This window comes from Rissa tridactyla, unplaced genomic scaffold, assembly GCF_028500815.1.
Source record: "Rissa tridactyla isolate bRisTri1 unplaced genomic scaffold, bRisTri1.patW.cur.20221130 scaffold_33, whole genome shotgun sequence".
Taxonomy (NCBI): Eukaryota; Metazoa; Chordata; class Aves; order Charadriiformes; family Laridae; genus Rissa; species Rissa tridactyla.
This window is the reverse complement of record NW_026529545.1, coordinates 1,018,897-1,043,212: the sequence shown is the minus strand read 5'-3', so window position 1 is coordinate 1,043,212 and position 24,316 is coordinate 1,018,897. Positions and strand designations below refer to the sequence as shown.

At 56.3% G+C, this 24,316-nt stretch overlaps 1 protein-coding gene across 1 annotated transcript in view; it reads right to left on the bottom strand.

The window, feature by feature from the left end:
* Positions 1–1,099: 1,099 nt before the first annotated feature.
* LOC128903419 (scavenger receptor cysteine-rich type 1 protein M160-like) overlaps positions 1,100–24,316 on the bottom strand; it is a 903,222-nt gene continuing 880,005 nt past the window's right edge. The window contains 10 exon segments of the mRNA XM_054187429.1: positions 1,100–1,263; positions 1,426–1,599; positions 2,291–2,605; positions 2,690–2,752; positions 3,220–3,534; positions 3,892–4,206; positions 4,293–4,619; positions 4,847–5,161; positions 5,515–5,823; positions 6,481–6,784. Coding sequence (XP_054043404.1) covers positions 1,100–1,263; positions 1,426–1,599; positions 2,291–2,605; positions 2,690–2,752; positions 3,220–3,534; positions 3,892–4,206; positions 4,293–4,619; positions 4,847–5,161; positions 5,515–5,823; positions 6,481–6,784 — 2,601 coding nt within the window.

The following is a 24,316-nucleotide window of genomic DNA, read 5'->3' as shown; positions in this document are numbered from 1 at the left end:
CAGCACCTCTCTGGGAGAGCAGGTTTGGCCCTGCAAGAAGTAAGGCAGGCCATTGCATGTTCACCCCATGGGGTGCCTCTCCTGGGCTGTACATCACCTTCCTCCCTTCTCCTCACCAGTCCCGAGACGTTCAGCTCCCTCTCCCACCCATGGTGCCCCCAAGGAAAAGCTCCTGGGGCAGGTTCCCCCACCCCAGCACAGTGGGCTCTCAGTGTGACAGCGATTCATCCAGCACCGGGGATGCCACCCCAGGAACCAGCAGCACTTTCTTTCCCTCTCACCTCCAGGGGTATCCGTGGGTCCAGATCCTTCCTCTGCCAACCTGGGCATTTCCCAGTCTTCCTGCCCAGGGGAAGGATCCTCCCCAGGGTCAGAAACCTCCCTGGCATCATCATAGCCATCAGCTGGGTCACCTCCAGGCAGGACAGGGACATCTGAAAGGAGAGGAGAGCTGGTGACAGTGAGAAGATGCGTTCTGCAGAGCAGAGGATGGGAGGATGCGCAGGGACGTGGGGCTCCGACATTGGTGTTTGCAGCCCCACAGGAGATCCTGCCCGATCTCCGAGCTCCGAGGGTGACGCTCAGTGACACTGCTGTCCATCACATGTCTGCAGGGAGGAGAGATCCACCCCTTCCTTCCCCCCATTACCTGGTGCTGGCCATGGACCATCCTCCTCCTCGCTGTCCCCGGGGTAGGGCTGCAGCTTGCTCAGGGACCCCTCTGAATAGGAGCCTGGAGAGAGGCCCAGCGGGTGTCAGGGGAGTGTGCTGTGCTGACCCAGCTTGTGCTCAGTGCTGCTGGGGACATGGGACCCACAGAGCCACGGCTGCACGGGGACGAGGGCTCAGGACTCACCCTGCTGCCCTGGGACAAAGCCCATCTCCAAGGGCCTGCCAGAGCTGCCCTGGGACAGCCCCTTCCCTCACCCCTCAGGTGTCCCCCAGTGTGCAGGGGCAGGCAGAGAGGGGCTGTCCCCAAATGGGACGCGCAGAGCAGGTGGGGAGAAAGCTTCTCTCCTGGGCCCAGGACATGGGTGCTCCCCACACAGATCCAACAGCCCCACAACCGCACGAACCATGGGTTAGGGGGCTGCAGGGCTCAACCCTGCGTGGCAGCCAGGGGAAAGAGCACTGTAGATGTGTCCTCAACGAGGGACGCACACCAACCTGAGCCGCTGAACCTTGCCTGCTTCTGCCATGCTGGGCTGGAACCGATCTCCTCGTACACGGCCTCAGGGAAGGGCTCCTGAGCTCTCTCAGAGCCTGTGGACAGAGGCAGGGCTGGCCCAGGGATGGTCAGAGAGGGGATGGGATCCCGCAGAGAGCACACACTCTCGTCCCCCCAGCTCTGCCTCTCCCACTCACTGACACCCCACGGCACCCCTGGCCTTGCCAGCAGGCATCTTCCCCTGGGAGGGGACCCACCTCTGCGCCCAGCCCTGGCGCTTCGCACTTGCCCGGCCAGGAGGGCCAGGAGCAGGCAGACAAGGGCTCCCAGGATGATGCACATGATGACGGGCAATGAGACTCTCCCACTGCCGGTCAGATGGCCCCGCGTGGGATCTGCATGGCAGGAACACAGAAAGGGCAGCACCAGGCCTGGGAGAGGTGAGGGGCCGGCACACCCCAGTCCTGACCCCCATTACATACCGGGTTTCAGGGGACGAGGGATGGGGAAGCTCCCACCTGAGTGGGTGAATGACAGCCCTCCCCAGCCTCCCGCCCCACCGCTACCCCGCTGCCTCCTCCTGGGAGTTTCACAGCCCAGCAAGGAGCCCCTTCCCCCCGGCTGTGGGTCACAGCCTGGCCCCAAGAAGACCCAGCGCTGGTGGGGAGGACGGGTTACCTGCTGGAGGGGTTGGTGCTGCCGTCCTGGGTGCATCTGCAGAGGAGGAGAAGGAGAGCTGGGCTGAGAGGGTGGGGGTGCAGGTACCAGGGAGCCTCCTCTCTGACACACCGTGTGTGTGTGTGTGTGCGCACGTGTGCATGTGCAGACATCCCTGCCACATCCCACCCAAATCGCCCCTCCTGCACGACTGGTGAGCATGGCCAGGAAGGAGCGCAGGGCCCAGAGCAGGGACAGAGCCGGCAGCCCGGGAGATGCCCCTGGGGGCTGCAGGGCCCTGCGGGCAGAAGCTGGAGGACACCCAGCCCCACAGAAGCTGCTGCCCACTCGGCAAAAGGCTCTCCTGCTCTGCAGGGATGGCCTTGCTCTCAGGAGCTCTGGAGCCATGATGGCAGCCAATGGGGAAAAGGGCTCCCTGTGAGGTGTCCCAGCCCTGCCGCTCACCTGAGCAGTTCACGGCCGCGTCCTCCTTATGGCGGCAGGCACCGCTGTCCCCAGGCCGGGCCCAGCAGTCCTGCAGAGATGGCTCTGTCCCCCGGCACTCCACCTGCTCCAGCCAGATGGGGCCGCTCCCCTCCCCAAATGCAGCCTCAGCCAGGGCAGACACCGCAGGGCCACAGCCCAGCTGCCTGCATGCCACCTCGGCATCCCGCATGTCCCAAGAGTCGTCACACACCGTCCCCCAGGAGCCGCGGTGCCACACCTCCACTCGGCCAGAGCACCCCTTCTCCCCTCCCACGGCACGAATCTTCTCCCTGTCTGGAGAAGGCAGAGAGCTCCCAGGGCCGCGGGACAGCAGGCAGAGCCCTGCCAGGCGAGAGGGGCATGCAGAGGAGCAGCTACCTGTGCAGCTCGGGGTGCTGGGGCACGCAGCCATTGGGGCCGGGGGCGTTTCTGGCTGACCCCCTGCAGAGGGAAACGCTGTGGTGAAGGGGCTGCTGCAGGGGGGCGTGCAGCAGAGAGCGGGGCTCAGCTCAGCTCGTGCCACCCACCCATGGCAGCAGCTGAACCCCGGTCCTTCGGGGGACACACACTCGGCAATGTGGGGGACCCTGACTGCTCAGCCCCAAAGGGACCCTGGGTCACAGAGCAGCAGGAGGGTGTCCATGGAAGGGACACTCCTCAGAGCCCTGGCTGTTCCCTTCTGGGACCTTGCCTCGAGAAACCTCTGCCTCAACCAGGCGAAGCTGGGAGCCCGGCTGGCAACCGCTGGTGAATGTGTGGGGCTCCGGGAGAGGAAGTCCCATTTTTGGTACCAGCAGCAGCAGCGTCTGCCTTGGAAACGAAAGGCCCCCGCAGGCCCCGGAATTTGACCATGCCCAGCCAGGAGCAGGAACGCAGGGGATGCTGGTGCCCGGCTAGCTCAGAATTACCCTTGCAGGTGATGTGGGTCTCCTCTTGCAGGTTGTCACATGACTGCGGGTGCCAGGGAGCGGAGGGACACTGCCAGAAGGAGCTGTTTCTCTCCCCACACTCCACACGATCCAGCCAGGCCGTGCCAGACAGCCTGCCGTAGGGCCGTTGTGTTTCCAGGGACCCTCTGTCCCCGCAGCCCAGCTCCTTGCATGCCAGCGACACAGTTTCAGGAGTCATGGAGTTGGAGCAAATGCTCCCCCACGTCCCATTGTAGAAAACCTGCAGGCGCCCGGAGCAGTTGGTGCCGTTCTCCAGCCTCAGGGCCATGAACTCTGGGAGGAAAGGCAGCGAGGGGGAACAGGCTGGGCTGGGGCTGGGGGAGCAGGGACACCCCTGCACCCGCCAGGCCCTCAGACAGGCAAAGGCACGTCCAGCAAGTCCCCCTTGCACCCACAGACAGAGAAATGTCCCTGATGGACAGACACCCCTGCCCTCCCTGCTGCCCGTCAGGGACAGCGGAGCTCCCCAGGGACCCCCGGTGGGACTGAGGGCACCTGTGCATGGGTGTCCCCACGATGGCCTTTGTCAGGGGCTCAGAGCTGGCCAGGAACAGCCTCGGCCGTGTCCGGCTCTCCCCTCGTCCCGGCCTGCCTGGGCACTGGGCTCCCACCACAGCTCCCGGCACACACCTGAGCAGACGACTCCTGCGTCATCTTTGTGCCCACAGTCGTGCTGCCCCCAGGACCCTGCCGGGCAGTCCCAGAGAGCAGCTTCGGCCCCGGAGCAGTTCACGCTCTCCAGCCAGATCTGAGCAGAGCCTTCCCCGAAGCGAGCGGAGCCAACTGCCTCCAGCGCCCCTCCGCAGCCCAGCTGGCGGCAAACGACGGCAGCATCAGACAGGTCCCAGTCGTCATCGCAGACGCTCCCCCAGCTGCCCTGGTAGTAGATCTCCACTCTCCCAGCGCAGCGCCCAGGCCCGTTCACCAGCCGCACCTGACGGCTCCCTGTAGGAGGAGGAAACCCCGGCTGCCGTCAAGGGCCGGCTGCCCACCCAGCCCAGAGCCTGGGGGGGCCGTGCAGCGCCACTCACCCCAGCAGACGACCCCCACGTCTTCGGCAATCCCTGCTTCCAGCGCACTCTCAGGCAGGGAGGTGTTGCAGAGGGTCAGGTTGGCCTCGTGCCCTGCACACCGCACCCCGCGCAGCCCCACGGGACCCGTCCCTCTCTGAGCCTTTGGGGGGTTGTAGGCTGCCTCTGCCTCTCCGCACTGCAGCTGCCGGCACACCACGCTGGCCTCCTGCACCTCCCACTGCTCATCCAGGACTCTGCCCCACGTCCCGTGCTGGAAGATCTCCACTCGCCCGTCGCACGGGCTTCCTCCACCCACCAGCCGCAGGGATGCGAAGCGAGCTGGGCCTGGGGAGAGCAGCCATGCCCCAGCCCTTGGCGGCATCGGGGAGCCCGGCAGCCTGCAGCACGTCTCCAGGCTCTGGCACCCTTGCAGGAGGGCCTTGGAGCTCGCCTGCCTGCTGCCAGCCCTCTGTGGGGAGCTTCTGAGCCAGAGCCTTGCACTGCCACAGGGTCCCCTGCTTTGGGAGCATTTAAGAGGAAAACAGAGTAACCGAGTGTTTTCCTGCACTCACCTGAGCATATGACAGCAGCGTCGTTCTCATGGGAGCACGGCGAGGCCCCCAGGGCAGTCACTGGGCACTCTCCCAGGTGGGCTTCAGTGCCGTCAGAGTGGAAGGAGTCTATCCAGACAGGGCCGGTTCCTCTCCCAAAACGCCCTCCTTTAGGAATGGACTCAGCAAACCCGCAGTTGAGGTGACGGCAGAGAACGCGGGCGTCCAAGAGATCCCAGCGGGAGGCACAGAGGGTGCCCCAGGTCCCCTACACATGGACCTCCACCCTCCCCTCACATGCCGTGCTGCCGTTCACCAGCCTGAACCCTGTGAACTCTGGACAGAGAAGGATGAGACAGGGCAGACTTGTGCTTTTGCTGCCTTGGGTGGTGGAGTAGAGGGCAAATGGACACCCTGCCTTTCTCCTCCTTCTGCACCATTTTAGGGCTGCAGGCAAACATTCAAGGTCAGGTTTAATGGGGCTCTGAGCAACCTGATCTAGTTGAAGAGGTCCCTGCTGGTTGCAGGCAAGTTGGACTAGATGACATTGAAAGGTCCCTTCCAACCCAGACCATCCTATGGTTCTGTGATCACCCCTTCTGTCCTCACACCCAGCACAGCACAGTCCCGTCCCTGCTCCCCCATCATCGGCACACCCCCGGTGGTAACACCCTGCCCTGAGTCCTTACGTGTGCAGGTGACACCAGCAGCATTCGCGTGGGTGCAGGGCTGGTCCCTGGGGGACCCCGTGGGGCAGGAGCTGAGAAGGGATTCATTCCCCACACACTGCAGCTCTCTGTCCCACATGGGACCAGCCCCTTCTCCAAAGTGAGCTGCCCCGGGGACAGACAGGGCTGTGCCACACTGCAACTCTCTGCAGACCACGTCGGCAGCTTTGAGACCAAAGGCGGAGTCACAGACAGTTTTCCACTTGTTCCTATCATGGATCTCCACTCGTCCTGAGCAGGGATTGTCCCCTCCAACCAGCCGGACAAATCCTGGAGTAACCAAAGAACCCTGTGAGTTCCCACAGCCCTCTGGCAGTTACATACCCATGTCCCACCTGGCCTGCACAGTGGCCACAGGCAAAGAGACCCACGGCCCTCCCAGCAGCTCCCAATGGGTGCTGATGGCACAGATATACCAGGGACACCCTGCTCCTCTGCCCAAGGACAGGGCTTTTTCCCTTGGAGCGGCCCCTTTGCTTTGGTTGAGGGACTTGTGTCTGCCAGGAGGCACAACCCAAAAGCCACTGGCCACTCTGCACCCTTCTCTGGGGCTGTGGGTGGCCGCGTGAGCAGCTCTCGGTGCCTCTGGCACAGGGGAACCTGGCCCTCAGCAATGCCAGACAGGTCCTGGCTGAATTGGAGAAGAAAGGTGAGGACCAACAAAAAATGCGGGGCATTGAGGGGGATTCATCTCCCAGACCCAGGCACCAACTGAGGGTGGGATGAACCATCTTGGGGCCCAGTGGTGGGTGAACCCCACTGGTCTTTCCTCAGGGACCAGGGACACCAGTAATGACAGTCCCAGCTTGGCAGTGTGACCAGCAACACAGGACCCTGCCCTGGCAGCCGTTCATTGCTCCCTGAGGGCACAGCCAGGTCCCTTCTCCTGTCCCAGTCCCAAAGGTGGGGAAGAGATTGGCTCCTTACCTGAGCATGTCACTCCAGCATCCTCAGAATGATAACAGTTGCTTTGGCCCCATCCATTGTGTCTACAGTCAGACAGGGCCGACTCTGTGCCGTGACAATTAACATCATCCATCCAAATGGGGCCGGATCCTGCCCCAAAGTATGCTTCAGCATGAGCTTTGACAGCGGACCCACAGCCCAGCTGCTTACAAACCACTGCAGCATCATTCGTGTCCCAGGAGTCATCACACACGGTCCCCCACTGGCCCTGGTGTTTCACCTCCACTCTCCCAGCACAGCGTCCGCCGCCATTCTCCAGCCTCACCTCCGCAGCCCCTTCAACCACCGAGATGGGACTGGTCAGGAGAGCGCCGAGTCCCAGAGTGCACGTCTGGGGTCCCCCCTGCCTGTCACAGGCACCAGGATGGGAGCCCTCTCCCCTCCAGGCTCTCCCTGGGGATGTGTGGGCGTCCCCCCACTCCCCATGGGCTGTGCAGGCTGGGGGTGCTAACTCCAGACCCGCTGGGCCATTTTCTGTCCCACAGCCCTCAGCACCTCCTCCCACCTCAAAGGGCCCCTGCCCATGCCCACCCAAAACCTGTATCGCCAGGCCGTGCGCAGGGCACCTGCTCCTCCCCAGCCCAGCACCCCTTAACAGCATCATGGAGACACCCTCTCCCACCCAGATGGACACAGGCAAAGGCACAGGGTCCATAGACCTGAGCTCCTTCTGACCCTCATCTCAGCGGCACTTGGAAAGAAACCCTCTTCCCAAAGGGCTCTTGATGACCCCACTGGTACCCGATGGCCCTGGGCTGTGGGAAAAGGGAGCCAGCACTTACCTCTGCAGAGCTGCACCCAGAGGAGCAGCCACAGCACCCGAGGGGACAGGAGTCCCTCCATTCCCATCCTGAGCCTCCTGCCCTGCTGGCACAGCCCTGCTCTTCCCCACTCCCTGTCACAGCTCCTGGGGACTCACGGGGACGTCGATGATGGGAGGGTGATATATCTCTGCAGATGCCGACCCAGCTGCGGAAGGAGCCAATCGAAGCAGCAGCACCTTTTTAGACGTTATCGGGAGCTATCTCCCCTCCGACACAGCCCAGCCCGCCAATGAACTTCTCCAGCGCCGTTCATGACCATATATGAGGGACATATATGTCCCGCTGCCAGTGTCATGGTCGATGTGGTGGCGGATCATCATGGGACAAGCTGGGTGTGCAGGGGAATTGGGTCGGTCACCCCTTGCACCCTGCTGTGGTCCTGGAAGCACTGAGCATCTCCTGCGCTGGGCTCATCCAAGAAGCCATGAGGCAAATGTCCAACTGCCCCCAAGCTGCGGTGACCATGGAGCGGGGACTGCACCAGGGTCTGTGTCAGGATGGGGAGGAAACAGCCCCTGCCCCTGACATGGACCTCACTGTGCTGGGAGCAGCAGCTGGGAGAGGTCTTCATCCAGGGCAAGGGCTCCATCCCAGGAGTGTTGGCTTGTCCGTCCATCCCTGCAGACCCCCACAGTGAGTCCCTCGCAGGAGCTGGAGCTGGATCATGTCCCTGCCCTGGCAGCAGACAGACAGCCCAGAGGCTCAGACGTGTCCCTGACTCTCAGTGTGTCACCCAGGGGCCGTTATTCCCTGCGGGCGGAGCGGGAGCTGGAGCCTGCAGGTGCACAAACCACAGCCCACGTGGCCTCGCCGCGCTCCCCCCGCTCCCCCCGCAGCGCCCAGGCAGGAAGTCTGTGGTTTCCTCCTGGCGCCGTGCCCAGGCACATCCCTGGGGTGCCCCCGAGCCACCCCCACCCCGACTGCTCCAGCCAGGGCCGCAGGGGCTGCTCCTTCGGCCTCACAGACACGGGGACGGGCAGCTCCCAGCCCCCGTCATGCCCCTGTCATGCACATGGCCGCTCTGCACCGAGCCCCACGGGCACGGGGTGACATCGGTGACGTGACCTCACGTCCTTCCTACTGCCCAAGCTGTGTGTTCGTGGGTTATACTGACGGTGACCTCACACTCTCCTACTTCTGCTGCCGTGTGCTCATGAGTGGTACCGACAGTGACCTCACGTCCCTCCTGCTGCCACCACCGTGTGCTCAGGGGTTACAGTGACCATGACCTCACACCCTCCTGCTGCTGCTGCTGCATGCTCAGGAGTCCCGCTGTCACACATGTGTGCGTGTTGTGTACAGGCTTCTGATGACGACGGTTCTTCCAAAAAGCCATATTGGGGTGAGGTCCAAGTATTATTTTAATGGTATCAGATGCAGCCACACAAACCATATGCCTGCTCCTTGCCCAAAAGCTACACAGGCAGCGGTGAAATCACAAGAGCGACATTCACAAGCCACGTTCCTGCTCCTGGCCTATCAGGTATTCAGACACCAATGACCTCACAAACACCTCCATAAACTACTGCTTGGCTCCCAACCTGTCATCTACTCGGGCACCCTTGACACCACAACACCCTACACCCTCCATGTTCCTGCTCCTGCCCTACCAGGTACGCGGGCAGCAGTGACTTCACCAGCTCCTACACAACCCATGGGCCTCTTCCTGGCCTGTCAGCTGAGCAGTCACAGGTGACCTTGCAAACACCTACACAAGATGGGGGCTTAGTCCTGGCCTACCAGCTTCTCAGGCACCTGGGACCTCAAAATACCCAGCACAAGACACGTTTCTCCCGGGCTCCTCAGGCACCAGTGACATCGCAGAGACATCCACAAGCCAGGTGACGGCTCCTGGCCTGTCGTCTGCACAGGCACCAGTGACCTCACAGGCACCTACACACTTGCTCACCCCTCCTAGAAGGGGGCCGTAGCCCCTGGGCATGTTCCAGCGTGTCCGTGCCCCACCACCTTTCGGGCACCCCTCCGCCCTCTTGAATTCCCCCCAGCCCACCCTGTCAGGGCTTGTTCTGCAGCCTGGTGAAGTGGGGGACCCCCACCCGGCCTTTTCCTTCTGCTTCCGTTCACATTTAAACTCTAATTCTTCACTACACTAAATCTTATTGAAGAAGGGTTTATTCAATTCAAAACTATAGCTCCATTTCAAATTTATAGTTATGCAAACTTTAGAAACAAAAATTATTAATTTAATTTCTATATGTTTATTAATGTTTACCTATGTAGAAATCTATACACATATACATAAGTATATATATAAAAAGAATGTGTGTATTATTAAAAAAACTAAATTCATTAGTAGAATTATACACTTCCTTTCATAGATATATACAATATATGATTATATTGTCTATAAATTTTCTATTTTTATATCCAAACGAGGCAGGCGGCCCATCCCAGGGGCTGCCTGAGAACACGCGGGTGTGACGGTGTCAAGAAATGGCCGTTAGCCAATCTCGGAGCTGTGTGATCTTTAACCAAATGGCAGCTCCCTGCCAGGGAATGGCGGCATCTCGGCATAAAATGGCAGACAAACCACAATGGCGGCCCCCGTGCATGGAGGGGAAGGGCCTTCTGGGTCCGATGCACTTCCGGGTCCATCCAGCCAGGGTGGCCGGTGCTGGCAGCCAATCAGAAGAGAGCAGAGGCCCAGTAGAGGAGAGGGGGCGGGACTTCCCCCGGAAGCTGGTGGGCGGGGCAGCTGTCAGGCCGAGTGGCCATCAAGAAGAAGGTGCAGGGCCCCAAACCTGAGGGCAAAGGCTCAGGGAGGCAGCGATGGGAACCAAAGGTGGTCAGTCACGCTGAGGGATGGAGGCGTGTGAGAGGGGGAGTGTTTATTCCAGCAAGGTCATCTGCGCGGGGACCTTGTTAATGGGGAAACGGGGAGAAAAAAGGGGAAAGCAGAAGCAGAGTGCACTGAGCCACAAACTTGAGAAAAGAACCATGGAGTCCATGGCAAGAAAGAGCTTTTGCTAGTCCCAGGAATTGGTGGGCCATCAAGAAAGTCCAGGTGGCACCTCCAGGAAGATCAAGTGGCCGTTTGAAATGAGAACGTTGTGAGTCAGAGGGAGCCTGGTCTGGGAGGGATGCGGGAATGAATAGAGCTGTGCAAAGCCCTGAGGGACATGCAGCGGAAGGGGGAGCAGGGAGGAACCAAGAGGGGGGAGGCAGAACACGGTGTAAAAGAGGTCAGTTGCATGTCAGACTGGATTGACCGGGAAAGGGATGGAGTTTTTAGGAAGAGAGAAGGGCCAGGGGCTGCTGGTGTGTTCGGAACCCACAGGGAAACGGCTGTGAAATGCTTCATAGGATTTGGGGTGTGTTCCTCTAAAGAAGTTGTCATGGTCAGTGGCCCAGCTGAAGTGCCTCTGTACCAATGCACGCAGCCTGGGGAACAAAGAGGAGGAGCTGAGCACCCTTGTGCAGCTGGAATCCTCACGGCTGGGGTTTGCTACAGGCCACCCGAGCAAGAGGAGCCTTTTGACGAAGCGTTCTTACTTCACCTCCAGGAAGCACCACACTCAGAGGCTGAGATCTACTGGGGGACTCCAGTCACCCTGGCAGCTGCTGGAAGAGCATCCCATGAAGCTGTGAGCAGTGCAGGAGACTCATGGAGTGTGTTGACGAAGGGATTGAGGGCAGCCCTGCAGAGACGGGCGTGAGGATGCTGGGGCTGGAGTAACTGAACATGAACTGGCAATGTGCGCTGGCAGCCCCGAACCATGCTGTGATTCTATGATTCGATGTCTCTATGACCTACACCCAAGGGAGCACATGCCAGTGGTGGTTACCCAGCAGATGTTACTCCAAACCTGAAGTGATCTCGGGAAACTGAGTTTCCCACAACAAGACACTCCTAGGAGTAGCTGCTGGCACTTGTGCTCCCTCAAATTCATCTCATCACACACATGAAATGTGTATTCCTAAGTCTGTGATGCAAGAACAAACTTCTGATGCAGTCATTTTGTGTCCCTCCATGGAGGGACAGAGCAGCTCTCTGAGCTGAGGTGAGTGGCTGCTGCTGCAGCTGTGAGGGGCTGGTTGGTGACGATTACCCTGGGGCAGGTTCCCCGGGGTGTCCAGGGACCGTGGCACAGAGCAGGTCCTGCTCTGCTGGTCCTTCCTGTCTCTCCAGAAGGCCTGGCTGTGTGAGAACACTGCTGTGTGCACCCAGCCTTCACACTCACACAGCTGAGCACTGCACTGGTGTTTTCCTCTCCCGAGCACTTTCCAGCTCAGCCCAGGTAAAGCCAAAGCTGCGTGTGTAAGCAAAGCAAAATAAAGCATTCATTCACGGCTTGATTTTCTGCTGCTGCCTTTATTTTGTTTCAAGTATGGAGGGAGTCTGGCTTCTCATGTACATCTCATCATTGGGATGCTAAAAATGTGAGCTTAGGAATAATATTATCACAAGCCTAAAATAAGAGGAAGAGAGAAAAAGAGAAACAGTGAAATAGAGAAAGAGAGACAAGAAAACAAGTAATATCGGAAGGAAAAAGGAAGGAACAAAAGAAAGAAAGAAAGAAAAGAAAAAGAAAGAAAAAGAAAGAAAGAAAAAGAAAGAAAGAAGGAAAGAAAGAAGGAAAGAAGGAAAGAAAGAAGGAAAGAAGGAAGGAAGGAAGGAAAGAAAGAAAGAAAGAAAGAAAGAAAGAAAGAAAGAAAGAAAGAAAGAAAGAAAGAAAGAAAGAAAGAAAGAAAGAAAGAAAGAAAGAAAGAAAGAAAGAAAGAAAGAAAGAAAGAAAGAAAGAAAGGAAGGAAGGAAGGAAGGAAGGAAGGAAGGAAGGAAGGAAGGAAGGAAGGAAGGAAGGAAGGAAGGAAGGAAGGAAGGAAGGAAGGAAGGAAGGAAGGAAGGAAGAAAGAAAGAAAGAGAAAGAAAAAGAAAGAAAGAAAGAAAGAAAGAAAGAAAGAAAGAAAGAAAGAAAGAAAGAAAGAAAGAAAGAAAGAAAGAAAGAAAGAAAGAGAAAGAAAGAAAGAAAGAAACTACCAAAGAAAGCACGTAAAAAGGTTATGAACAAAAGGTCATCCTGCTATTTTCTGTGAATATGCTGGTAGTCGTAGGAGAAAGACAGTTACCTCATTGGTGCTGAAATACAATATATTGCAATAGTTTCCTCAGGGCATCCTTGAGCTCCTGGTTCCTCATGCTGTAGATGAGGGGGTTCACTGCTAGAGGCACCACCGAGTACAGAAATGACACCACTAAGTCTAGATCTGTGGAGGAGATGGAGGTGGGCTTCAGGTAGGCAAACATGCCAAAACTGATAAAGAGAGAGACCACGGCCAAGTGAGGGGGGCACGTGGAAAACGCTTTGTGCCGTCCCTCCCCAGAGGGGATACACAGCATGGCCCTGAAGATCTGCACATAGGACACCACAATGAAAACAAAACACGCAAAAGAAAAAAAGGCACCAAACACAATAAGCCCAACTTCCCCGAGGTAGTCTGAGTCTGAGCAGGAGAGCTTGAGGATCTGGGGGATTTCACAGAAGAACTGGTCCACAGCATTGCCTTGGCAGAGAGGTATTGAAAATGTATTGGCTGTGTGCAGCAGAGCACTGAGAAAGCCACTGCCCCAGGCAGCTGCTGCCATGTGGACACAAGCTCTGCTGCCCAGGAGGGACCCATAGTGCAGGGGTTTGCAGATGGCAACATACCGGTCGTAGGCCATGATGGTGAGAAGACAAAAGTCTGCTGACATCAAGAAGGCAAAGAAAAAGACCTGGGAAACACATCCCGAGAAGGAGATGGCCCTGGTGTGCCAGAGGGAGTTGGCCATGGCTTTGGGCAGAGTGGTGGAGATGCAGCCCAGGTCGAGGAGGGCGAGGTTGAGGAGGAAGAAGTACATGGGGGTGTGGAGGCGGTGGTCACAGGCTACGGCAGTGATGATGAGGCCATTGCCCAGGAGGGCAGCCAGGTAGATTTAAAGGTCATGTAGGCCAATCCCTGTTTTTTAGAGACATCTGTGACTCGATCAGGATGCTCAAAGCCCTGCCCTACCTGACCCTGAAAATCGCCAACGATGGGGAATCCACAACTTCTCTGGGCAACCTTTTCCAGTGTCTGACCACCCTCATTGTAAAATTTCCTCCCTATGTCCAATCTAAATCTGCCCTCCTTCAGTGTAAAGCCATTGCCCCTTGTCCTGTCATTACTGGCCCTGGTGAAATCTCTCTCTCTCTCTTATAAGCCTGCCTCATAGGTTAAAAGGCCACAAGAAGGTCTCCTTGGACCTTTTTTGTTTCCAGGCTCAACAACTTCAACTCTCTCAGCTTTTCTTCCTCGGAGAGGTCTTCCAGCCTCCAATGATTTTTGGTGATCCTTCCCTTGACGCTCTCTAACAGGTCCACGTCTTTCTTGTGCTGGGGCCCCTAGAACTGGACACAGCATTCCAGATGAAATCGTATGAGATTGCAGTAGAGAGGGGGAATCCCCTCCCTCCACCTGCTGGCCAGGCTTCTGTAGATGCAGCCCAGGCTATGATTGGCTTTCTGGGCTGCTGTCCTGGTTCCGGCAGGGATAGGGTTAATTCTCTCCAGGACACAGACTGTTCTAACAGATGGAGCCCAGAGCCATGGATGAAATGAACTCAACGGACACTTTGGAGGGATGGCCCATAGACTAAGGGCACTATATCTGCATGAATATATGTGTATATATATACGTGACAGGGGAAAGTGGTGGCAATTCATTGGAACCTGTAAGATGTGGGCATGGCATAGATGGTCTGGAATAAGGGGTGGACAATGTCCTAGTTGCGGCGGGGACAGGGTTCATTCTCCCCAGGACGCAGGTATTCCATGCCATGTGAGCCATGCCCACCCTGAGCTGCCGGGGTAGGGGGCAGGACTTCTCAGCTTGGAGCGGGCTGGGGGTACCGGTCCGATCGGGGATCTGCGGGGAGCGGCGGTTCCGTAATCGTGTTTGTACATTCCTCTGTCCGTGTGATTGTTGTTGTTTTCTCGTTCCCTTTGCTGTTCTGTGAAACTGCCTTTGTCTCAACCCAAGAGTCTTGCCTTTTTTCTTCCGATTCTTCCCGTATTGGGAAGGCCCGAGCGAGCGGCACGTGGTTCTTTGTTGTCCTCTGAGGCTAAAACACACCATGGGAGCACTGGGACCATACTGGGAGCACTGGGAGTAACCAGAGAGTGATACTGGGAGCACTGGGAGGAGTGAGGGAGTCATACTGGGAGCACTGGGACCACACTGGGAGCACTGGGGGGGGTCAGGGGGTCATCCTGGGAGCACTGGGACCTCACTGGGAGCACTGGGGGGAGTCAGAGGGTCATACTGGGAGCACTGGGAGCACCCTGGGAGCACTGGGGGAGTCAGGGTGTCGTACTGGGAGCACTGGGACCAAACTGGGAGCACTGTGGGGAGTGAGGGGGTCATACTGGGAGCACTGGGGGAGTCAGGGGGTCATACTGGGAGCACTGGGACCAAACTGGGAGCACTGTGGGGAGTGAGGGGGTCATACTGGGAGCACTGGGACAGCACTGGGAGCACTGGGTGGAGTCAGCGAGTCAGACTGGGAGCACTGGGACCGCACTGGGAGCACTACAGGGAGTCAGGGGGTCATACTGGGAGGACTGGGACCGCACTAGGAGCACTGGGGGGAGTCAGAGGGTCATACTGGGAGCACTGGGAGCACCCTGGGAGCACTGGGGGGAGTCAGGGGGTCATACTGGGAGCACTAGGACTGTACTGGAAGCTCTGGGAGGAACCAGGGAGTCATACTGGGAGCACTGGGACAGCACTGGGAGCACTGGGTGGATCCCTTGGGGTCATACTGTGAGCACTGGGAAAGTACTGGAAATACTGGAGAAACTCAGGGAGTAATACTGGGAGGACTGGGAGCACCCTGGGAGCACTGGGTGGAGTCAGGGTGTCGTACTGGGAGCACCGGGACTGAACTGGGAGCTCTGGAGGGAACCAGGGAGTCATACTGGGAGCCCTGGGACCGCACAGTGAGCACCGGGGGGAATAACGGGGGTCATACTGGGAGCACTGGGGGGAGTGAGGGATTCATACCGGGAGCACTGGGACCGCACTGGGAGCACTGGGGGGAGTCAGGGAGTCATACTGGGAGCACTGGGACCGCACTGGGATCGCTCTATGCTGGTCCATACTGGGATCACTGGCCCGTACTGGGATGACTGATCCGCTCTGGCCCGTACTCCATCTCCCATCATCCCCTGCGCCGGAAGTCGTCTCGGTTTCCGGCCGCGGTGGGCGTTGGCCTGTGACGCGCGGCAGCATGGCGGAGCTGGGGTCGCCGCGGGAGGTCGCGCAGGTCGGTTGGCCCGGGGACACCCTGGGGGGGGACGGGACACCGCTGAGACTCTCCCGGGACCCCCCGGCCCCCACCCGCCCGTGGGCGGCCCCCGCTACCGGGTCGCGCTCATCGCTCGGTCCCCCCCCGCCATGTCCGCGTGATCCCGCACCCGCTTCCGGGTCCCGCCACGGTTCTGGGTCTCCCCCCCATCCGAGGGTGCCCCCCCACTTTCTGGCTGCGCCCCCCCGAATATCTGGGTGCCTCCCCCCCATCTCTGGCGTCCCCCTCCCCGTATCTCTGTATGTCCCCCTCAGTCTCTGGCTACCCCCTCCCCATCTCTGGCGTCCCCCTCCAATTTCTGGGTGCCCCCCCATGGGTGACAGCCCCCCAGTCTCTGGGCGACTCCTCCCCATGGGCCCCCCCCCAGTGTCTTCGTGCCCTTCCCACCTCTTCTCCCCCCCTCCATGGGTGGTGCTCCCTCCCCCCCGAATCTCTGTGTGCCCCCAAGGGTGACACCCCCCCATACTCTGGGCACCCCCCCTCCCCACCTCTGGGTGCCCTCCCCAACCCATGGGTGGTGTCCTCCGCAATGTCCGGGTGCCCCCCCTTGCCCAGGTGTCCTCTCGCATCTGGGTTTCACCACCACCACCCTCCCCCCGGGTGCCGCCACCCCTGGGTGCAGCCCCCCCCACGCCCCCCCAGGAGGAGCTGCCGCCCCACACCCTGCCCCGTCTCTGTCCTTCCTGGTGCCCGAACCCGAGGACCTGGAGGACCTTGACACCCGCCACAAGGTGGGTGTGGGCACAGGGGGTGCAGGCAGGAGAGGGTCCAGGCAGGTGGGCGGCGGGCAGGAGGGGGTGCAGGCAGATGGTGGGGGCAGGCAGGACCTCCCCCGACCTCCAGCTGTGGCAGGAGAAGCTGCAGCAGGAGCTGGAGTTCCTGGAGGCGGGGGAGGAGCACGTCAAGGAGGAGCAGAAGAACCTGAAGAAGGAGCTCCCGTCCCTCCTGCTGCCACCCCTGTGTGCGCAGGGGTTACGGTGACCGTGACCTCGCACCCTCCTGCTGCTGCTGCTGCGTGCTCAGGAGTCCCGCTGTCAGACGTGTGTGTGTGCTGTGTCCGGGCTTCTGCTGACGATGGTTCTTCCAAAAACCCCATATTGGGGTGGGGACCAAATACTATTTTAGTGGCATCATCTACTCAGGCACCTGTGACACCCCCCATGTTCCTGCTCCTGCCCTACCAGGTACGCCGGCAGCAGTGACTTCACCAGCTCCTACACAACCCATGGGCCTCTTCCTGGCCTGTCAGCTGAGCGGTCACAGGTGACCTTGCAAACACCTACACAAGATGGGGGCTTAGTCCTGGCCTACCAGCTTCTCAGGCACCTGGGACCTCAAAATACCCAGCACAAGACACGTTTCTCCCGGGCTCCTCAGGCACCAGTGACATCGCAGAGACATCCACAAGCCAGGTGACGGCTCCTGGCCTGTCGTCTGCGCAGGCACCAGTGACCTCACAGGCACCTACACAATCCCTAGGCCTGTTCCTGGCCCACTGGCTACTCAGGCATGAGCGACCTCATAAGCACAGCCGCAGGGCGTGGGCCTGCTCCTGGCCTGTCAGGTGTCCAGACATGAAGGATCTCACCAAACCTACACGAGCCGTGGGTCAGCTCATGGCCTGTCAGCCTGTCAGCTGACAGCATTTAGTTTTAGGACCATCCCTACCCCACCCCAGAGTAGACCCCCCTCAGACCCAGAGGGCCACCCCATAGAGCTGCCCCAGCCCCACAGGGCCCTGCACCGTGATGGTGACCAGGATGGGTTTGGGGTTTGGGTGCAGGTTGGGGTCCAGGGAGAAGACGCAGAACTGCATTGGGGAGGTACGGGATTGTAGGAATGTGTCTGAGAGAAAATGGCCATGTGAGCCAGCCTCCCTGCTGTGAGAGATTAGATTAAGGGCAAAACAGGTGGTAGAAGATGGAATTAGTACATGGGAAAAATGAGAACTGAGAAGGCAGAAAACATGTTGTGCTAGTGACTAAGCAATTTACGACGCGAATTCTTGTAACCAATCTGATGTGTGAATGAACTGCATGCACAGCGCGTGGACAGTGTAACGAGCTAATCAGAAATGAGCGAGTCACGTGTACAGCTAAAACGCAGGGTATAAAAGATGATGATCTGTGCTTAATAAACAGCTTCTGTTGATTCACATTGGATCGTCTGGAGTCCAGTTATTTCTCCTCAGATGGTGACCCCGACGTGATCCCGATGGGCGCTTGGCTTGAGCAACGGAACGCGAGGGGCGGAAGACCCAGAAGGAGATCCACCGTCTGGGGGACGGCTCAGCTGGACTGAGACCGGGCAGATTGGGCGGCAATCCGGAATAAACAGACAACGTGGCCACGGACACCCAGAGAGAGGTGAGCAGCCGGGGCAGGAGATGGGGCAACAAGTAACAAAAGAAGAAGGGGCTATATTAAGACTTCTCCTGCATATCCTCTCTAAGAGAGGGGTGAAATACGATGAGCGTATGCTCCGAAGGTTGTTAATATGGTGCAGAGAGAACAGATTCGCACCAGAGCCCCAGACAGCTTTTAAAGCAGAAATATGGGAGGCTGTTGGGAAAAAACTGTGGGAAGTGATAAGTAAAGGAGACAAAGAGGCATCACCGTTGGCGACGACATAGCGGTTGGTGTTATCGACCTTACAAGATATGAAGGCGGAGCGAGCCACAGCGGCCGGGGCTTTTGCAGCATTACAACCCACGGGAGGAGGATCGAACAGGCCAGGTCCGAAGGTTTGGGACGATCCCCTGCTGATCCCCTCTGCTCCACCTGAGGAAGTTCCAGAGAAAGAAGAACCGATGGAGGAGGACGTTCCCTGGCCAGCACCGCCACCCTCGGAAGCAAGACCAACGGCACCTCCACCAGAGTGGTACAACCCCAGAACTGGGTTTTATGAAGGTCCACCTAAGCCTCCACGGCAACATGTTGATGTGCACCCCAGACCACCTTTTGATCCATCCCTGTACCCACCGCTTCCACCGTCGCCTCCCTCTCCCGCTGAACAAGAATTGCTGCAAGGCGCATGCGCGGCAGCAAAAACACTGCAACAGAAATTGGAACAGTTAGAGAGAGAACAACAGAGACCATGGAAACAAGAGGAGGAGCAAGCGATATGAAATATGGAGAGGTGACAGAGGGGTGAAAGCGGGGGGGTATGGGGCGGCGGTAACAGGAATGCGGGAGGAGAGTTGGGTAACGGGAACGTGGGAGGAGAGTTGGGGGGTGCGACCGCGGGCTCAGGGGAGCCGCCGGATCCGCAAGTGCATTGGAAAGGAATCATTCAAAATGCCTTGGTAGAGGGTATAATGTTACCAACAGCATTTCCGGTGATACTGGGGGGAACTACGGGGGGTCGAAGGAATCCCAATAGATGGGAGGGTCTTCCTTGGCCGATGGTAAAAGAAGCGAGAAAATTAGTGTATGACTTTGGCCTTAATTCTCCCTACACTCAGTCGTTTCTTAACAATTTTTTCACTACTAATATTATGACTCCTTTTGATAGCCGGACACTGATGTCCATTATCCTCACACCAATGCAAGAACTAACGTGGAGATCAAGGTGGGAGGATGGTGTACAACGTGCAGTGATAGCGAATTTGAATAGAGTGGGGGGGGGATCCGTTGCGGCTGCGACCATGGAGATGTTATTAGGAACAGGTCCTTTCGCTGATGCTCAGCGACAAGCGCGGCTAGATGTCGCTATCTTACAACAGTCCGCAGAGTTGGCTCGCGAAGCACTGAGGACGTTGCCAGAGGATGGCAAGGTCACTCCCCCATATACGACGATAAAACAGGGCCCCAGCGAGGGATTCATGCAGTTTCTTGGTAGACTAAGGAATGCGTTAGACCGGGGAGAACTGCCAGCGGCAGCCAAAGAGGCGGTATTTCAATCATTGGCCGTAGAGAACGCAAATCCAGCCTGTAAGCGTATCTTGCAAACTTTGCCTCGACACGCCACCATTACCGACATGATAGAGGCATGCTGTAGGGTAGGGACACCTGAAGAACAGGCAGGATTTTTGGCCTCCGCTTTTGCTGCGGCTGTCAAGCCCTTGGTCAGTAATCGTAATTCAGGACCAAAGTGCTTTAAGTGTGGGAAGGTCGGTCATTTGAAGATACAGTGTAGAGTAGGAGAGCAGAGGGGAGAGACAGATACGATGCCTGCTAGGAGCGGAGGAACGGGAGGATTTACGGGCACATGAAATCGGTGTCAGAAATTTGGACATAGAGCATCTGAATGCCGCTCAAAATTCCATAAGGATGGCACGCCATAGGGAAACGGGCTGATGAGCGTGGGGGGCCCGAGCGCGATGACACAAACCAGGCCTCAGGGTCAGGGTGCGTGGGTAGCGCAGCCTCTGCCCCACAGGGAGTGCCGGAGTGGACGTGGCAACAATAAAGGAGGTTACCCTTACAGACTCCCAAGTGCAGTGCATTCCTACTGATATGGAAGGGCCACTGGGGTATGGACTGAGTGCACTATTATTGGGACGATCTTCCATTACCAGACAGGGTTTGTTTGTGTTACCTGGGGTAATAGATGCTGATTATACGGGTCCAATTAAAATAATGGTATGGACACCCACTCCACCTGTGCATATCCCAGTGGGTACTCGCATTGGACAACTAGTGCCATTTAAGGCTGCCGTTCCGACGGCCGGAAATCAGATAATCAGATAATTAGACGTGCAGAAGGCGATGCAGATGGTCAGTGATAGGGTCGTCAATGCCTACGCGCATCGATGGGACCCTGATCATTCGATAGGTTTATTAATTATAAATCATGACAAACATCCTTTCACTTTAGTAATGCAGTGGGTACAGGAAAGGGACCCGCTACAAATTTTGGAGTGGATTTTCTTATCTGGCCAACCAAAGCGTACGGTTACCCCGAGGATAGAGGCGATGGCGCAACTCATGATTAAAGGGCGTCAGAGGATCGTTGAGATATCCGGACAGGAACCTGAATATATGGTAATTCGTTTAGTAGCTGAATACTTGCAGTGGGCCTTACGACACTCTATGGCGTTGCAGATTGCGCTTTTGAACTATGCTGGGACAGTTCAGGTACATTCGCCTCCGCACAAGTTTTTTAGTGTGCTACAAGTAGGACACATTGAGGAAATTCCCGCGTTGTCTCAACGACCTGTCCGAGGGCCGACAATCTTTACAGATGCCGGGGGGAAGACACAGAAAGCAGCAATAACATGGTACACGGACAATAAATGGCATGATATTGTGATCACGGACTGTAAAGGGTCCACACAAAAGCTAGAATTACGTGCTGTACTAGAAGGGTTTGCAGGTGGACAAAAGGAGGTATTAATATCGTATGTGACTCCTTATATGTGGTTGGAATCGTTCAACGAATGGAGCGTGCTTTGCTGAAGGAGGTCAGTGATGAGCAGCTGCTCACCCTGCTCCATGAACTGTTGCTCCTACTCAGTGAACGGCACGATCCTTATTTCATCACCCATATTCGCAGCCATTCGGGGCTCCCAGAAGGTTTAGCTGAGGGCAATAGACGAGCTGATAAACTTGTGGCTCCTGCATGGGCCGCACCACCTCCAGATAAGTTTGTGCAAGCACGTGCCTCTCATACATTCTTCCATCAATCTGCACGAATGCTGCGCAGACAATTTGGGATCTCGGAGTCTGACGCCCGAGGTATAGTGCAAACTTGTGCTGATTGTCAACCATTTATACCTAACTTCAACCCAGGCGTCAGTCCCCGAGGGCATGGACCTTTGGAGTTCTGGCAGACTGATGTAACCCATGTGTCAGAATTTGGAAAACTGAAATTTATACACCTGAGTGTAGACTGTTATTCAACTGCAATTTGGGCAACTGCGCAGACTGGTGAATCCGGTAAACGTGTACAAAGACATTTGCGATGCGCGTTCGCGGCCTTAGGCGTACCGCGTGTGATAAAGACTGATAATGGCCCAGGGTACGTAGCCCGTTCAACAGAGGTATTTCTACAGCTGTGGGGCATTACACATGTGACTGGCACACCACATTCTCCGACGGGTCAAGCCATAGTGGAACGCATGAACCAGTCTTTAAAAAATTTGCTTCAAAAACAGAAAGGGGGAGAGCAAGGGCTGAGCCCTTTAGATCGACTGAACAAAGCCATTTACGTCCTGAACTTCCTACGCCTCCCTCAACACTGCCTTGTACCTCCAATCGTGCGGCACGGCGCAGGCCTGCAGAGAGACCTGGGGGATTTTAGGCAGGAAAATGGCATGGTAGCAGTTAAAAACAGTGTGACGGGGAAGTGGGAAGGACCGTGTAGACTATTAACCTGGGGTCGAGGATATGCCTGTGTCGTTACAGATGCCAGAACCAGATGGGTACCAGCCAAGTGGATAAAGCCCTGGTTTGAGCAGACGGATTCAAATGAGTTACCCCACAACACCAACAACGATGGTGAGGGCTGAAGAAGTGCAGTGCCCTAGGTGTGGAACTGTGACCCATGGATCCTTGTGCCTTGTGAGGATTGTTGAGGCTGGTGGTGGTTTGAAAGACCACGTGCTGCGGCCCGGTGTGCTGTGTGTTTTAATTCTAGTGTGCTGTGTGTTTTTATAAGGAATTAGGTAAAATGATAGGGTATGCTGTCTGTTTTTAATCCGGTGTGCTGTGTATTTTAATTCCGGTGTGCTGTGTGTTTTAATAAGGAACTAAGTAAGGTGACGGGTTTAATTCATTTAGCTATTGCAACAGGGCATATGGAGTCAGGTTCACCTCAACACGAGCTGGCTGAACGACAGGAGATTAGGGAAGCCTACCATTCACAAGGACTGGCCAGGGTGTGTGACATACAGTGCCGTTACACGGTGCTGCTGCCAGAGGTTTGGTCGGTTCCGGAGGACCAGTGGGAACAGGTGGTACGTCACTGTAGCAACAGGTTCGGTCATCTACAGCGCAGAAAGAAGGGCAAGGGTACTGATATTTGAAGATGCCACTGGGAATTAGTGTCGGGCTTATCCTCGTGATTGGAAGTTGCAGCTGAGCACAAAATTGAGAACCCTTGGTATTTCGGCTTCTTTTAATACAGCAGGATTCAATTCAGTTTACCCAACATTTAACACGTCCCTAGTGAACTTTTGTGGAGACACCACAGAGGTGATGACTGATTTCTGCTGTTGGCTCAGGGTCATGGATGTGAAGATTTTGAAGGTATGTGTTGTATGAACCTTTCTGAACACTTATCATCCATTCATAAGAAGTTACGGGAGCTGAAGGATAACATGTCCAAATTAAAAGTGGTTAAAAATGGTTTTGATGATTGGTTAAGCTCATGGGGTATAACGGGATGGTTCTCAGACTCACTAAAGCAAGGGCTCATGCTATTGTTGGTTATATTATTATTGATTATGGTAGCCTCGTGTGTTCTCCGCAAAGTGACTGACATGATAGAAAATGCCATGTATAAGGTCTGGCTGGCTCAAGAAGAAAAAGGGGGTATTGTAGGAATGTGTCTGAGAGAAAATGGTCACGTGAGCCAGCCTCCCTACTGTGAGAGATTAGATTAAGAGCAAAACAGGTGGTAGAAGATGGAATTAGTACATGGGAAAAATGAGAACTGAGAAAGTAGAAAACATGTTGTGCTAGTGACTAAGCACTTTACTATGTGAATTCTTGTAACCAATCTGATGTGTGAATGAACTGCATGGACAGCGCGTGGACAGTGTAACTGGCTAATCGGAAATAAGCAAGTGGCGTGTACGGCTACAACACAGGGTATAAAAGATGATGATCTGTGCTTAATAAACGGCTTCTGTTGATTCACATTGGATCGTCTGGAGTCCAGTTATTTCTCCTCAGCAACCTCTGCCATGTATCTGAGCTAGTAAGCTACATATGAAACTCCTGTCACTGCTAACGCCTCGAACCATCCAGTCCATCGAATGACCGAGGAGTGGAGCGGAACTCCTCCTGATTCTTCTAGACAATCTGCTTCTCCATTATGGACATGTCGAGCACTTACCTGGAAAATGAACGCCTGCGCTCCTTTTGCACCTTTTGTATTCCATCAACTCCTTAGCAAAAGCATTCGTTTGACCTTTATTACAATTAGAGTTTGACCTTTAGTACAAAACGACACCAAGAAACAAACCGTGCCCAACGTGAGAAAACGTATACTGCATGCAAGCGCAAAAGGTGCATGTCCTATTTAAGCAAAACCAGTTTAGAATTCCTGTAAGTTGAAGGGACAGTTTTAGAATTACGTTTGTCTTCTTTTAGTTTTGCACGTTTGCCATCTGCAAGAAAAAAGCCTGTTGAAAAAAATACTATGTCATTTTTGCTTATGTCAGATGCACTTCAGTGTAACTGCAGTCCAGTACGCTCTCAAAATACAAAAATGAAAAAGAACAAACACAACTTCCTTGAGCCAAGTACTTACTCCTCTTCCAGTTGCTGGTGTTCTCTGTAAAACTCCTCCCTAGATAAAGGAGGAGCTTGTGTCACTGGGATGGGATCGGAATGCGCCGTTGGTACTGCTGTTGGTACCCAGGCTGATGACGTGTTTGCAGGAGCTGGGGGATATCCTGGAGGGGAGTCAGTGTAGCTGGCAGATGGCGGCTGACCAGGTGGAAACTGGGGAGGAAACT